This window comes from Oncorhynchus mykiss, chromosome 30 (assembly GCF_057628025.1).
Source record: "Oncorhynchus mykiss isolate SJ-2025 chromosome 30, ASM5762802v1, whole genome shotgun sequence".
Lineage (NCBI taxonomy): Eukaryota > Metazoa > Chordata > Actinopteri > Salmoniformes > Salmonidae > Oncorhynchus > Oncorhynchus mykiss.
Window position 1 is genome coordinate 32392173 of NC_143051.1, and position 16960 is coordinate 32409132.

Below are 16960 nucleotides of genomic sequence, written 5' to 3' on the forward strand. Positions count from 1 at the left end.
CAGCCGTTGTGAGGCCAGAACGCTCGGATCAACCCTGATCCTCAGCCCGAGCAGCCTCCAGTGTACGCCCCGAGAGCGAAACGCTCTGAATTTACGAATGGACAATCTGACGACGCCCAGACGGCACTCTGGCACTCCAGATTGAATTTACGAACACACCCGAAGTCTGGCTAGTAATTTGTTATGCTAATAAACTAGCAAGAGGTTGCAAAGCAACAGCATCAACTTCGGGTAGAAGGTGAAGCGCTAGTATGCTCAGCTGAAAGGACACTGTTCGTTTACAGTATGCTAAATTGAACTAATAGTATGTAGTATATACTCATTAAGTAAGTAATATACCGTATGGATATTGAAACAACTATACTGTGGTCAGGAATTTGAAGGCACAGCAAGTTTCAAAGAGGGCACAGCAAGTGACACAATAATGACTCTCTTGACTGCTGTCCTCTGTAATTTTCCTGCTTGTGAGCTGCTGTTAGGTTAGAGACACTTCACTTGCCTTAGTCAGGCAGGCATCTGGTGGGGCTTTTAGCAATGACATCAGCCTCCAACTAGAGACAACAGTGACAGTGCACTATGAGCCTTGGCTTCACAGAATTACACAGTGCCCAATGGACCTATGAAAAGCTTTTAAAGCCATTCTGGTCTACTTTCTATCAACCATATTTGCTTTGTATATCTCTTTAATGGGTGCTTTGAGTTGCTGTTCAATCTGTTTCCATAGCATTTTGGCTGTTGTGCCTTTGAAAAGCTCTGGTTACCAAGCATTAAAGCAATGAAACTCTGAAAATCCATTATTGCACAAAAGGGCAGATCATGGAGAATGGAAGCCCAGACATCATCATGTGTCAATATTTTCCTTTGTGCCCAAGGCTCACAACATTGTCTGCACTGATACAATGGGTATACACCAGACACGTACTATTAATCAAGTTGTGGTTATGAAAATAGTGATGATTAGTTCAATAATAGAACTGCATTAGCTTGTGTTTGCAGACTGTTGTTACAGACGGGAGAAACATACAGATGCCCAGGGACACAGAGATTGTCATACTGTATTGCATTACGTTACATTGTATTACATGTTTACTTTGATAGTACATCTCTACAAATACCATTTAAAGTAGGAGGTGAAATGTCAAACCATTAAATGGCACTTACTTTCACCATATTATTTGCACATAAAAAACAACACAGTTCTGACAAGTAAATGCAGCCATCATGGTAATTAAATCAATACAACCAAAACAACTTAAATCTCAAAATACTTATTTCACCACTATATTTTTTGCAAGTTATAGGCAGGCGTATGCAACGTGCAAATGAAATAGAACACACACACAACGTTCTCAAAAGGTACTCAGAATTGTCATCAACAGATACAGTCAAACAAAATGAAGGATCACAAAACAAATTCCCCAATGGGTCTACTCTATGCAACAACTTCCTTTCAACCAACCATCATGCAATGCTCTTTGGTTGTCTAAAAGCTATGAGCTATTGCATTGCGGCATGCTATCAATGAGTTAGCGGTTAGCCTGTGCTGCTAACTAGGGTAATTAGCGCTATTAACTGGAGTATTTCAGGCCGAGGCACAGGGCCAGTTCATTCTTCTGGATCTTTCCATCACCGTTCATGTCACAGTGGCCCAGCAGGACCTTGCGGAATTTGTCCAGGTCCGTTCCACTAATGGTAGGCTGTTGGGTATAAAGGAAGCACATTCAAACCATTAGCTCAAGACCAATCACAGCTCAAGCCCTTCACAGTCTACTACAGTTGGACGTTCTGTTAACTTGACTCAATTCTCTTTGCTTCATCCATATAAATATAAAGTAACCCACGCCTACATTCGGAAACCATAACTTACAATAACGCAGAATCAATATAGGAGCATCATATATCTAAGTTAATACATAATAAGTTAAATAACATAAGTACATTTGTAGATTAAGGTATACCAAAACATTTTTTTTTTATTACCGTGACCAGTTCCATCATGTCTTTGACAAAGCCATCCACCTCCGGACCCTCCAAAGCACCCGTCTTACTCTGTTAACAACAACAACAAAAATGGCTGACTTCAGAAAAAGAGATGAAGACGACCACCTGATGTGCCTTGGGAGATTATAAAAGAGGACAGCATCTAAATTCTGCTTAATGGGATAATGTATAACTACATCACACATCCACAATCATGCAGCACAGAGGAGCATGACACTGCAACAGGACTACCACTTCAGTTAATAGTGGCATTAGAAGCTTAATGATGAAATACATTCCTGGCACTAGATCTTTAATCGGCATTACGTTCTGTGAATACATCTTTGTACTGGGCCTGCAGAAATGTGGGTGCCCCCATCCCAAAAAAGCAGCCAACATCCTGCAGTTTTACATATTTTGCCAGAAGAATTTTAGTTTTGCAGCTAATCCCATGCTATTCTACACATTTTGCCATGGGGCAGAGGAAAATGTGCAGTTTTATAGCTCATATAATGCTATTCTACACATTTTGCCAGAGGGCGTCTTGTTTGCTAAATGAACATATGAAATAGGCAGTGGCATGGTGCATATAGCCATAGAAGAACAGTGGCATATGCCTCAATGCAGTTATATTCATTGCTTATTGGGGGTGTGGCTTTCAATTAGTTATTTTTGGCAACCCATCCAGTGAGAGTGAATGTCATTACAGGTCATCTAGCCAGTTATATTTAAGCAAATCTGACTAACCCAGTGACTGCTTGCTATGAATTCTATCTGATGGTGTTTGCATGTTTAGGTAAAAAGACAAATTGGAACACTGACAAGTAAAGAGCATAAACAATTATAAAGAAAACAAAAGCATTGTGCTTTGGTTGTGTGTGTTTAGGCTTGGTTCCCCAGGCCCACCTGTGCCTACGCCCCAGTACTGATCCACTTCCAATACAGCTGTGTTCTAGCCCATTTATACTGATATTATATATTTTTTTATAATTTAGGCCAATGAAGCATCAGTAAAATCACAACAAATCATCATAAGCAACACTGTAATTTTATTTAATATGCTTATCACCATCAACCTTACAATCCCAATTGAAGTTGAAGACAATTATGTTGTGGCTAAACGTATAATGACTTACAACATCATAGTGGGCAAATATCTTCTCAAAGTCCCTCTTCCGGTCTTCTTGACTGCAAGCCTGAAACAGAGTGGTACCGCAACACCCACAATTTTGTTCCTCTAATTCAAGCCAATGATGACTACAGTAATTAATTGAAGATGGAGCATGTATTGACAATGTCTTAAGTCTTATCTGACTGCAAGTTATCAGCAAAATTCATCAACAAATGTTATACTTACATTCATGTCAAACTTCAGCAAGAAGTTCTCTTTCAGAGCAAGGATTCTGGGAGAAGGAAAACAGTTAGGCACAATAAGAGCCACCTAGCAATGTAGGAGAACAATTGATAAATAATTAGTACCTGGCTAGGTCATTCAAATCCAGCCTGCCATCATTGTTTTTGTCAAACATCTTCATCTGTTGGGAATATAAACAGAATAAAGCATCAGAATCATTAGATTGACAAACTAAGTACATACACATCAGAATCACCTTTATTTCGCCAAGAACATTTACACACTCACAGTGGCGACGCATCATTCAGGGCAGGTGGGGCAGTGCCCCACCTGTTTTGAGCCCCACCTGTTTAGCATGTTATTGTTTTGGCATTACTACATGTCACATATCAGTTTGCAAACTCTAAAATAATAATAATTGAGCTATACAGCTGCAAACAAAATGCTTTCTTGAGTAGGGCAGCTCCAAAATGCAGGTGTTTCAGCCTAGCTCAGTGCTTTCTGTGGGGGTGGGGCAGCCAGCGGAAAATATGGAGTGTAGGGGTTGGTAATGTTCTCTAGTTGCATCATGATTGGTTCAGTGTTCTGTCCCTCATGGAGACACTACGTAACAGCTACAGGTAGAGTTCGAAAATTCCAGTCCCTTGGGTGCTGCCATCGACTTGACTTACATTAGAAGTGCCCATCCAAGAAGGCTCAAGATCATTGGCCACAGATAAAGTGACGTCAAATCACATTTTATCTACAGTAGCTGTGATTGGACTGATCATATCAACATCATACTTTCAAAGTCGACAAACTACTGGCAAATCTTTTTCAATCCTTGTCATTTGAAGAGAAATTATAGATAAAACAAATCGGTGCTCATCGGCCATAAACATTACACAACAAGTCGGAAATCGCAAATTCAACAATGAGTGCCAAGGTGCCACTGCAGCCTCGGGTTCAATCCCAGGCTGTGTCACAGCCGGCCTTAACCAGAAGACCCATGGGACGGCGCACAATTGTCCCAGCGGCGTCCGGTTAGGGGAGTGTTTGGCCGGCCGGGATGTTCTTGTCTCATCTTGCTCTAGCGACTCCTTGAGGCGGGCCCGGGCTCCTGCAAACTGACCTTGGTCATCAGGTTGAGTGTTTCCTCCGGCACATTGTTGCGGCTGGCTTCCGGGTTAAGTGGGCAGTGTGTCAAGAAGAGGTGTGGCTTGACACTCAACTTTGCAGAGTCCGTATGGGAGTTGCAGCAATGAGACAAGATCAAAACTACCCATTGGGTATCACGAAAAGGAGGGTAACGACATGGGCCAGAAAAGTTTGAATACATTGGCCATGCTTTCAATGCAGCATGAATTCTGCCGTGTTCAAAACAACAGGAAACTGGGACATCTCAGACATCAGGTAGTTCAAGACCACTGCGAACTAGCTGTGACTGGGAAAACACAAATTATTTAAATGGTCATCCAACTCAGAATTCGAAGTTGGGATATGGCTTCTTTCTAGAGCCCACAAGATGGACCACCGCACCGCACCACCTTCCTGTTCAAGTGAGCAAAGCACAACAAAGTGACTCCAAAAATGTATTGTATGCTGCTGCATAAATTACGTAATATGCCCGGGAGATATGTATACTGTAGCCAAGAAAGTAACACTAAGTGTATGTTGTGTAGTAAGCTGTTAGCCCATGTGCCTCACCCTAATAATTTGGTCCCGTCCCTCCCTCATAACTTAGCATACTGTTCTGACTTGGTGTACAGACAATGAGAATACTGTAAGAATGGCCCATGTTCTGAATTCTGTCGCTGTACATTTCAAAAGTGCTGAACGAATAGTTATATTGACAACGTCCATCCTAGCTCGCTCATTAATGTCTTAATTGAAATTATGAATTGCCTCTTATGTCATCCTCTTATGTCATAGTTTGTACATCTCAATTGTCAGTAAAAAACATATTTGTTTATGCAAGTCAGCCACCGTATGTTTTTTTTAACAGGCTGGAAAATGAGGCTGAATGAACTGTTTCGCTGCCAGACAAGCAGTGGTAAGATGTTGGGACAACTTTATGTACTGTAGGCCCTAACAGTTTGTGGGCACCGTTTGTCACCGTCATAGTGCAATGAATGTATTGTTTAGTGTTGTGGCTTTGCCCCACCAAGATTTACATGCTAAAATCACCACTGCACACTCAGAATTTGACTTGGTGACATGTCATGTGTAACACTCTACAACAATACCAAAGAGAACCTAATTCAAATGATGCCAGTGTATTTCCCATGTTGTGCACACCATATTTTACTCAACACTGATGTATAAAAACACATGCGCACGCACACACACAGTAATTAATTAAATGGTCCACAATGACAATGGCTAAACAGTGAAAATCATATCACCTCTGAATATCTTTAAAGAGCTGATCACCCTCCATCACAGTACCATCCAATTACTAATACTATAGAGGGGAGTGATTACCAAGGGTATTACCGCCAATTACATACATCAATGAGAAATAACTCCTTTAGTGCACTCCTTATTACATTGAATGGCATAGTAGCATTTCTATGTATAGCTCTCCCCCAATCATCCAAATTGAATTGCCCATTGAACAGGGTATCATACTTATTTAAGAGACAATAGATAACCGTCTCCTACATCCTTTTGATTATTTTCAACCTCTTCAAAGGCAATCTGTGATGAGACAACTGTGTTTGGGTCACACACACACACATCAGACCCAGGAGAGGAGGACGATTGGCTGTATAGGTTGACTACTTTTAACACTTCTTGACCAAGAGCCCTCAAATGGAGACATAGAATAAAGGAGCTGGGGCTCGTTGTTACCAAGGTGTTGGTGTACTCCTCCAGTTTGTTGGGGGAGATGGTCTTCTTGTGCTGGAGAAACAGGTCCTGCAGGAAACCCTGTTACACAGAGGAAGACGGCCAACTTGATGATCTGGGCCCATATTTATCAAGTGTCTCAGAGTAGGAGTGCTGACCTAAGATTAGGTTTAATATCTTGATCTAGGATCCATTTATTATAATCTAAAACTGATCCTAGATCAGTACTCCTACTACTCTCAGACACTTGATAAACATGGGCCTTGGTCTCGAGTGAAAAAAGGTGGTCTCTTAATGTGACATCCCTGGTCAAATAAAGGATAAATACATACATAATAAAAAAGGCATAGACTGCAAATCTGTAGGCAACCGCTCTTGTCCCGCCCCCTTGGATCCCTAGTCCCCAGAGCTGAAGATCTGAATCACATTTTGTTCATCTGTTTCTTTACCTCTACTTTACACACAAATGTTGGTTGGCACCCTCCCTTCACATTTCTCACTGTCAAACGTGAATGATAATTGCTCAAGTTTTACCGGTGAAACGCCCATGCAGCATCTGCAGGCCAACCATTTGATCTCAATACGTTTCATGGGGATATGCATTAGATCTTTTTGAGTTATACAGTGTTGTTTTGTACTAGCCTTCAGTTTTGAATTATGTACAGTGAGTGAATTTTAGAGCCGGTGGTGTTAAACTGTAGCATACTTGTGCTTAGTTTCAATTAAAGAGCATACACTGTGTACAAAACATTAAGAACACCTTCCTATGTCATGGAAAGAGCAGGTGTTCTTAATGTTTTGTACTGTACACTCAGTGTATTTTGCCTGGTGGCGCACACTTGAGTTTTGGCCACATGCGACAATTCACACAACCATCCTAAAATCTCTTAAACAAATTAGGTGTTTTTTTGTCTTATAGTAACGTTATACTAAGCTATTATATTCGGTTCTGTTATGTAGAATACTATCATTATGTGATCTTGCAGACATTGATTCAGCTTTGATCTAACTTTATTAAATGAGCAGAGCAGAGATTATGCGCAAAGTAGAGAATCCTGCACATGTGCAGAAGCTTTGGACCTTTAGCTGTCAGGAAGAGGGAGGAGTCCGGAGAAGTCATAACACTTTTGTCCCTCATTCTGAATCAAAGTGTTCATAAATAGTATAATGTACTGTACATCCTGTACAATTCCTCTTCAGTAAATGTACTGTGGGTGAACTATAAAACGAGAAACCATCAAGTGTTTGGAAATTCAAAGAAAAGTACTTCCGTCTTGCCTTGTAGGGTTGGTTGAAATTTGGGATCACTATGATATGTTACTCCAAATATCGCGACAGCCGATATAATCATTTTGCGCCGTTAATGACTACATCATTCCAGACAGTGTAATTTTTTTGCTTATTTACAATATTATAGCCGCATTCTAATAAATTATTCTTAGCATGGCAAAACAATAAGGCTTATTTAATTAATTTAGAGACTTAATTTTCAACATATTGATACAGCCTGAAAACGGCAGTTTGGGTTTGAAAAGTTCAAATAGAGTATAGCCTTGCACATCATGATATATCGTTTTGCACGTCATGATAATGTCAAATATCACGATATTCGGTTTAATCATATAATCGGCCCAACCCTATTGATCTGTCCACATAAGAGGATAATGGGCATCCTTCCAAAAGACCCTTAAAGCAACACGTGTCAGAGACCTAGATCAACTATGTAAACAAGAACAACTCTGGCCACTCATTGATTCTTACTTAGAAAGTAGACAACAACTAGCTAAGACAATGGCTCTGAGAGGGCCATGGCAGTGGTCTCACTGAAAGCATGGAAATTAGTAGAAGGGCATTCTTTGAATGTACCTTGAGCTCTATAGCTGATATGTATCCACTGCTGTCAGCATCATAGTTTCTCCAGATCTGTTGGGGAGTGAGAGGCACATTTAGCTGTGATGAAAGTGCTCAAGAGAATATAGGACACACTACCCAACCAATAATAGGATTGTATTTTTTATGCATATGTCAAATGCTTTTGGACCGCAACACTTCGTACTGTATGGGATCTTTGATCTTACCCTCATGAACTCCACACTGTTGTCCAATGGCGTCTCTCTGCGGAACAGTAGGAGGAAGTTCTCCTCCTCCGGTAGCATCATGGTGGCCAACTGGAACATTTATGTTCAATCAAATTAGTTAACAATCACAGGCAGGCATTATTCAATCCCGGATGGCTAATTTTGTGTAAAATAAACTAAATCTTCTGTATTTTCTTCCTACAATTTAAGGGGTAAGTGTCCCCTCAGCTTCAACAGGCATAACTCCTCTTTCAACATAAAAATGTATGGAAATACAGGCTATGGACAAGGAAAACTAAATGTCAAAGCCGAAATGATTAGACAATTTAATTTGACATAAACTCATAATTAATTGCATGTGGTCAATGACAACAAGACAATGCAAAGACGAAGCAAGGCAATAACATGGTGCAAACGAAGGAGCAATTAGGTAGTTTCAAGGCTGCTTCACACAAAAAGGTGCTGTGAGGACATTTTGATCACAATCCAATTACACCCCCCCCCCCCCCCCCTTCTCTGGATTGTAAGTATACTTAATAATAAATGACCCATAGACAAATAAAGGGGAAGAATTTATGTATGAATAAATACAAGTAAACATACCTCTTGGATTTGCAGGCGACCATCCGCTGTGGTGTCATAAGCTGACATGAACCTTTCTTTCACTCGTCTAATTTTGTCATATGTTATTTCATCCTTTAGGAACAACACCGAGACATTTGAACACATTCCACATATGGGCTCCCCAATTAAGTAGTTGCACTTGTTTGAGTATTTCTTTCAGTGTTACCTGTACAATATCACTGACAGAATTCATGTAATTTCATTGAAAGACAAAACGTGGACTAATGATTGGATTCTGAGATTATCTACTGTTGACATCGCTTGAATGCCCCCAACAAAACAGAGCAAAGTAGTTCTAATTAGGGTATTCTAGGATGTTAGTAGCCAAATCTTACTGTAGTTATCTGTCTGTACACAGTATGCATATGACAAGGAAAAGAAACCGTGGAGTCCTACAATTGCCTACTTACGCTCATCCCAAGTTTTTTCATCATGTGTCGAAAAAAGTCGTCCAATTCCTTTCCTTCAATATAACCATTATCTAAAAACAAATAAAGGTATAACATAAGATTAATTAAACCCTATTTCTGTATTGTTTTATCTCCACGACATGGTGTAAAGTTCAGATTGAGTTTGCGCACGGACTTTCGATTAAAAACATTGCCTGATAAGCGTACAGATGAATATCAATAGTAATTTAAAAGACGACATACAGTTCCAATTATTGAAGAGTAAGATCTTACCGTCAACATCGAAATGTTGCCAAATTTGTAGGAAGCCCACAGCATCCAGGTTGTCGAAAGCATTGTCCATGGTAGCTCGTGCCCAATACACCGGCGCAAATCCAAAATGTTAAAATTGTGAAATTAAATGGAAGTTTTGACTGTGTGGATTTGAAATGAGACTGATGAGGTGTTCTATACTATTGATTATGTTTCCTTCGCTGCAGTTCATTCTAAACGCCACCAAATGCAAACGAGGGAACTTAACTACGACATTCAACTATGTGCGCAATAGGGATTGCCCCCAAACAATTGGAGACAACGTCCGCAAGGAAAGCGTGGCAAAATGAATACAATTAAATGGTTAGTTATATTAGGCAATACGATGCAAGTTAATGCAAGTCTACGTGGCAGTATACATATGATTTATTGGTACAAATATGCAGGAGTATTGGCAACCACATTAAAAGGTTTTTGTTACAAAGCATTGTTTTTTTTTATGTATTTAGCACAAATCAATTTAACCAATTAAACTGGAAACCATCACCAAGTCCCACAATAAATGTATTTCATATAAATCACGATAAATCAAAGTTATATTATGCCTGTCATTAATAAAGGTTTACTAGATCAATGTGCCCGTGGCACAATGTAACCCCCCCCCCCACACACACACACACACACACACACTACCAGTCAAAATTCTGGACACACCTACTCATTCAAGGGTTTTCTATATTTTTACTATTTTCTACATTGTAATAATAATGAAGACATCACAACTATGAAATAACACATATGGAATCATGTGGTAACCAAAAAGTGTTAAACAAATCAAAATATATTTTATATTTGAGATTCTTCAATGTAACCCACCTTTTACCTTGACAGCTTTGTACACACTTGGCATTCTCTCAACCAGATTCACAAGGTAGTCAAATGGAATGCATTTCCAAATAACAGGTGTGCCGTGTTAAAAGGTTGTTTGTGGAATTTCCTTCTTAATGCATTTGAGCCAATCAGTGTTGTGTCAAGGTATACAGAAGATAGCCCTATTTGGTAAAAGACCAAGTCCATATTATGGCAAGAACAGTTCAAATAAGCAAAGAGAAATTGCAGCCCATCATTACTTTAAGACAAGGGCAGTCAATCTGGAAAATTTCAAGAACTTTGAACGTTTCATCAAGTGCAGTTGCAAAAATCATCAAGCGCTATGATGAAACTGGCTCTCATGAGGACCGCCACAGGAAAGGAAGACCCAGAGTTACCTGCTGCAGAGGATAAGTTCATTAGAGTTACCATCCTCCGAAATTGCAGCCCAAATAAACTCTTCACAGAATTCAAGCAAGACACATCAACATTAACTGTTCAGAGGAGACTGCGTGAATCAGGCCTTCATGGTCCAATTGCTGCAAAGAAACCCCTACTAAAGGACACCAATACAAAAAGAAACTTGCTTGAGCCAAGAAACATGAACAATGGACATTAGACCAGTGGAAATCTGTCCTTTGGTCTGATGAGTCCAAAAATTTAGATTTTTGGTTCCAACTGCTGTGTCTTTGTGAGACGCAGAGTAGGTGAACGGATGATCTCCACATGTGTGGTTCCCATCGTGAAGCATGAAGGTGGTGTGATGGTGCTTTGCTGGTAACACTGTTGTGATTCATTTAGAATTCAAGGCACACTTAACCAGCATGGCTACCACAGAATTCTGTAGCGATACACCATCTCATTTGGTTTGCGCTGTGGGACTTTCATTTGTTTTCCAACAGGACAATGACCCAACAGACCTCCAGGCTGTGTAAGGGTTATTTGACCAAGAACAAGAGTGATGGAGTGCTGCATCAGATGACCTGGCCTCCAAAAATCACCCAACCTCAACCCAATTGAGATCATTTGGGATGAGTTGGACCGCAGAGTGAAGGAAAAGCAGTCAACATGTTCTCAGCATATGTGGGAGCTCCTTCAAGACTGTTGGAAAAGCATTCCAGGTGAAGCTGGTTAGGAGAATGCCAAGAGTGTGCAAAGCTGTCATCACGGCAAAGGGCAGCTACTTTGAAGAATCTAATATATTAAATATATTTTGATTTGTTTAACACATGATTCCATAGGTGTCATTTCATAGTTTTGATGTCTTTACTATTATTCTACAATGTAGAAAATAGTAAAAATAAAGAAAAACCCTGGAATGAGTAGGTGTGTCCAATGAGTAGGTGTGACTGGTACTGTACATACATACACACACGTATGTGGAGTTCCCTTTAAATTAGTGGATTTGGTTATTTCAGCCACACCTTTGCTGACAGGTGTATAAAATCGAGCACACCGCCATGCAATCTCCATAGGAAAACATTGGCAGTAGAATGGCCCAACTGAAGAGCTCAGCGTCTTTCAACGTAGCACCGTCATAGGATTCTACCTTTCCAACAAGTCAGTTCGTCAAATTTCTGTCCTGCTGGAGCTGCCCCGGGCAACTGTAAGTGCTGTTATGGTGAAGTGGAAACGTCTAGGTGAAACAACGGCTCAGTTGCAAAGTGGTAGGCCACACAAGCTCACAGAACCAGACTGCCTAAGCGTGTAAAAATAGTCTGTTCTCGGTTGCAACAGTCACTACTGAGTTCCAAACTGCCTCTGCAAGCAACATCAGCACAAGAACTGTTCGTCGGGAGCTTCATGAAATGGGTTTCCATGGCCGAGCTGCCGCACACAAGCCTAAGATCACCATGCCATTGGACTCTGAAGCAGTGGAAACACATTCTCTGTAGTGGTGAATCACGCTTCACTATCTGTCAGTCCGATGGATAAATCTGGGATTGGCGGATGCCAGGAGAACGCTTCCTGCCCCAATGCATAGTGTTAACTGTAGAATTTGGAGGAGGAGAAACAATGGACTGGGGCTGTTTTTCATGGTTCAGGCTAGGCCCCTTAGTTCCAGTGGAGGGAAATCTTAATGTGACAGCATACAATGATATCCTAAATTATTGTGTGCTTTCAACCTTGTGGCAACACTTTGGGGGAAGGCCCTTTCCTGTTTCAGCATGACAATGCCCCCGTGTGCAAAGCGAGGTCCAGACAGAAATGGTTTGTCGAGATCGGTGTGGAAGAACTTGACTATCGAACACCTTTGGGATGAATTGGAACGCTGACTGCGAGCCAGGCCTAATCGCCCAACATCAGTGCCCGACCTCACTAATGCTTTCGTGGCTGAATGGAAGCAAGTCCCCACAGCAACGTTCCAACATCTAGTGGAAAGCCTTCCCAGAAGAGTGGAGGCTGTTATAGCAGCAAAGGGAGGACCAACTCCATATTAATGCCCATGATTTTGGAATGAGATGTTACAATGAGCAGGTGTCCACATACTTTTGGTCATGTAGTGTACTTTTCAACACATGCATGTCGCTTTCAGTGTGTTATTACATAAATACATAACATGCAAAGTAGACATAGAAACACAGCAGTGCTTATTGGTTGATTGAATAAGCCAATCAACAGTCTTTGTTTAAAGTAAGAGAATTCAGAGTAAGGTATTGGCATGGTTTTGTCCATAAGCTTTTTTTTTGGTTCTTTCCTCTTTGGCTGCATTACAGTTCTCCACACTTGGACACTACTTGAAACACTTTAGAGAAAGTAGAGAGAATCTAGATGTAGCTTTTCTTTCTACACTGGGATGTCGTCATCGTGTCCTCCATGTTGTCAGGCCTGAGATCCTGTCTTTGGTCCGTGTCAGGGGTAGGAGAGAAGTCCTCTTCGGTGTTGTCTTTAGCAAACACCCCAGGGCTTTGGCAGTGGACAAGGTCCACCGTGGATGAAGGTCTCACTGCAAGAGAGTGGTGTGTGAGCTGATATGGTACTAAGCAATGAGGAAGCTACAACTGGTGGCCTACAACCATAACTACTGGTACTACAAACAATGTCACAGCTGTGTGAGTACTTATAAACCAACACAAATAGCTACTGGAGCAACCCCCTACAACTACGATTACTGTGAACAGCCAGTAACACTGCATGTTATTCAAAAGGTACGGCAACTATTGGACCTGCCAAAACTGCTGCAACCTACTTTACTACTATTAGTTGATACACCCAACACTACAACACTGTACGAGTCTTAAGTTTAAATATATTTTTTTTAAAGAGCTGAAGGAGAGAAGGTAATTGGTCTAACCAGATGCAGGGAGGGACTTGGTGCGTTCTCGACCTTCTACTTCCTGTACCACAGAAGTGGAGCGCTTCAGGGAGGACCACTGTCTCCCACCAATTGCAGACCTGTCCATCTCTTGGTCCAAGTCAAATGGGCTGGAGTCTCCTGTGAGTTCAACTGACGGAGAGAGTGATGAGGATGAAAGATGCTTTTATTCTTCAATCACACCAGGTGTCTATTCAATTCCATCAAACTCACATAATGACTATTTCTAAATCATACTATGTTCTCAGTGAATTGAAATAAATCTCTTTGTCTTTACATGAAGCAAAACAGCTTTGTTTATTCGATTTACTCTCAATATGAACACTTTGGACTGTGGTGAGCTGATCCTAAATCAATTCTTCTGGATGGAGGACACACAGGTAATAGATATACCTACCATTAATGTGGCTACTCTCCTCCTCCCTCTCATAGTCTGAGGGCTCTCTCTTCAGGTGAGGGGCGGGCAGTGGTCCTTTTGGGGATACATTTCCAAGACAGGAGTCAGGGGTGTCATCTGAGGGTGAAAAATATACAAAATAAAGAATGGTTATAGACAATAGGACAAATTAAGGCAAGATAAAATCACAATAAACTAAGTAATCATCTATTTTTTGCTTCTGGTGCCCTTATTTGCCATCTGAGTATCACCATCAATAAAGTATACTTCGTCATATGCCCACCTGGGCTGTGGCTGCTGCTGGCACGAGGGCTCAGGGGTCCCAAAGTGTGTGGTCCCATGTGGGGCTTGATGCTCTGGGGTGCTGGGGATCTGGGTGTAACACCGGTGGGTTTAGACCTGGGCGCTATTGACAATGTTTGACCCTTTGGCTTTCCTACAGAGAGACATAACAAAGAAGACCCATATTGGACACAGCAACAGTGGGTATGGTTCGTAGAGCTTCTACAAGGGACTGTCTAAAGAAAGTCTTAGCTAGGGCTCCATTTTAATTAAACATTCTGTTCACTTTTATTGTACCACATGGCAGCTGGCAAGCTGCATGGCAAGACAGACGTAGCATAATTAAGTTGAGCCATCCTTCTGTACATAAAGATTAAGATATCACTAAATGTAATTCAAATTCAAATCTAATTACCTGATTGGGATATAGATGCCAACTCACCTTTTTTATCATCTGCCTTGTCTGAAGAGTCCGACTGTAAAAAATAACAAACAAACGTCTTTCAGTATGTCCAATGTCTTTAGTCCTAAACCTGATTCTAGAGGCACAATTGTTTTTTCCACTGCATGGTTCTGTATTCAACAGTCTGAACCAAGCTGAGACATGGATGTTCCATATAAAGCCACTACAGGGCGGCACCTTCACAGTTATAAACTCATGACAATCTGTAGTTTTCCAAGTGACTGGTAGATCTACAGTTGAAGACAGGAAAACTTTAAAAGAACAAGAACTGTTTATTCCTTACTATCTGGGACTTTTTCAGAAGAGGTTGTGTGTTACCCTGTAAAGAAGGTCATTATTCAGTAGTTCAATGATGCTACGGCAGGGTTTCCCAAACTCGATCCTCGGGACTCCCAAGGGGTTCACGTTGCCCTAGCACTACACATCTGATTAAAATAATCAACAAATCATCAAGCTTTGCTCCTTTGAATCAGCTGTGTAGTGTTAAGGCTAAAACCAAAATGCTGTGTAGTGTTAAGGCTAAAACCAAACCGCTGTGCTAAGGGGTGCTACTGACTCATACACTTAAGAGTCAAAAGGAGCTAAATCTGGTCAGTTTACCCACCTTATGAGCGACTATTTTCTCATGCATTTTTCTCATCTCCGCCAGGAGGTCCATTCCCATTAGGGGGCCCATTACGGGGACCCCAAAGTGCCGGCCACCATGAGGACTACCCTTACTGTCACTCTCAGAGTGCTGTTCCTCAGTGGGTTCAGGGGTTGGCGGCTTTCGTGAGTGGTCAGGGGAGATTTCAGAGTGGTCCCACAACGGAGCCTTGGGGGACAAGGGCTTCTCTGTCACAGTGCTGACAGTCGCAGCAGCTTGGGTGGTGATGGCAGCTGTTCCATGGCTCTTCTCGGACTTTGAGGTGCGAGACTTGATGAGGTTAAGGAAGCCGCTTTTACGGGATTCCCGTTTCTTCTCCGACCCCTCCTGGATGTTGGAGGAGCCCCTCAGGGTGGGTCGTCTGGAAATGTTAAAGAAGGCTTTTGCTGAACAGTACACACTCACAACTTCTATAATTAACAACTTCTAAATACAGGTATTAAAAAGGTACAGGTAAACAAGCCAAAATAAAGCAAACACTTGAGTAAATGAGGGACACAAAGTATATTGAAAGCAGGTGCTTCCAAACAGGTGTGGCTCCTCAGTTAATTAAGCAATTATTATCCCATCGTGCTTAGGGTCATGTATACAAATTCCCAGTTGCCCATTATTTTGGCTACCATAGCTAGAGATCTCAGCGACTTTGAAAAGGGGGTCTCAAATGAGCATAGGGGATTTAAAGGGTGTGTGTGTGTGTGTCTCAGTCACCAGATCCTCCTGAACACTTATGGGGACAGTACGTATCCTAGTGGTTAGAGCGTTGGGCCTGTAACCCAAAGTTTGCTGGATTGAATCCCAGAGCTGACAAAAGGAAAAATCTGTCATTCTGCCCCTGAACAAGGCATTTAACCCACTGTCCCCCGGTAGGCAGTCATTGTAAATAAGAATTTGTTCTTAACTGACTTGGCTAGATAAATAAAAGGTTAAATACATTTTTCTTTAAATGATGTGAGATTGTGGAGCGGCTCCTGACACGGGGTTTTGCGCCACCATCAACAACTCCAATAGAGTTCCAGACACTTGTAGAATCTATGCCAAAGTTCACTGAAGCTGTTCTGGCCCAACGCCTTAAGACACTTTGGTGTTTCCTTTATTTTGGCATTTACCCATAGCTAGTTAGCCTGCAAACAATCTAGCCATTGATGGCTTACTGCTGCATGCTTTAACACAAAACACAGAGTTATTTCAATCTTACGGAAACTAGAATAATTTATTCTAAAACGTTGAGTAATGTCATTTACTTTTTGGGAAGAGTTCAGCCTAATAGGAATTAAGACTCACTTAAAACTAAGTTTGGTGATTTTCTTGTAGAAGAATTCATCAACACCCTCATCCACTTTCCCCAGGAGGTCATTCTGCTCCACTTCTGGTGGTGGAGAGGTGCAGATTGGTTCCCGCTGAAAACCCCAAAAATATTTAGGCCTACATCAAGCAATACAGAATAGTAGGTAGACATAGA

General features: G+C 41.3%; 2 protein-coding genes across 3 annotated transcripts in view; both read right to left on the reverse strand.

Annotated features, from left to right (window-relative positions):
• Window positions 1-1029: 1029 nt before the first annotated feature.
• Window positions 1030-9897, reverse strand: LOC110488317 (secretagogin). Its single transcript, XM_036970877.2, has 11 exons — window positions 9549-9897; window positions 9276-9346; window positions 8845-8937; window positions 8242-8331; window positions 8030-8086; window positions 6167-6244; window positions 3460-3515; window positions 3338-3383; window positions 3117-3176; window positions 1981-2049; window positions 1030-1697 (listed from the first exon to the last, which is right to left on the reverse strand). The coding sequence occupies exons 1-11, from the start codon at window positions 9616-9618 to the stop codon at window positions 1569-1571; spliced, it is 819 nt and encodes a 272-aa protein (XP_036826772.2). The 5' UTR covers window positions 9619-9897; the 3' UTR covers window positions 1030-1568.
• Window positions 9898-9935: 38 nt separating this feature from the next.
• The window catches only part of LOC110488318 (F-actin-uncapping protein LRRC16A), a 29304-nt gene continuing 22279 nt past the window's right edge, over window positions 9936-16960 (reverse strand). For both annotated transcript variants that reach the window (XM_021560515.3, XM_090228433.1), the window contains exons 32-38: window positions 16783-16898; window positions 15460-15862; window positions 14835-14868; window positions 14394-14546; window positions 14111-14227; window positions 13693-13845; window positions 9936-13344 (exon numbers count right to left, since the gene is read on the reverse strand). In XM_021560515.3, coding sequence (XP_021416190.3) covers window positions 13166-13344; window positions 13693-13845; window positions 14111-14227; window positions 14394-14546; window positions 14835-14868; window positions 15460-15862; window positions 16783-16898 — 1155 coding nt within the window. In that variant the 3' untranslated portion in view covers window positions 9936-13165. The remainder of the gene's footprint in view (window positions 13345-13692; window positions 13846-14110; window positions 14228-14393; window positions 14547-14834; window positions 14869-15459; window positions 15863-16782; window positions 16899-16960) is intronic.

Bases quoted from the DNA above. Each gene is read 5' to 3' on its own strand.
- LOC110488317 (XM_036970877.2), bottom strand. From the start codon at position 9,618: ATGGACAATGCTTTCGACAACCTGGATGCTGTGGGCTTCCTACAAATT. The intron at 8,087-8,241 runs GTAAGATCAAAG...ACTCCCCAACAG, and splicing joins ACAGTGTGGAGTTCATGAGG to ATCTGGAGAAACTATGATGC. The intron at 2,050-3,116 runs GTAAGTCATTAT...TGTTGTTAACAG, and splicing joins TATTTGCCCACTATGATGTT to AGTAAGACGGGTGCTTTGGA.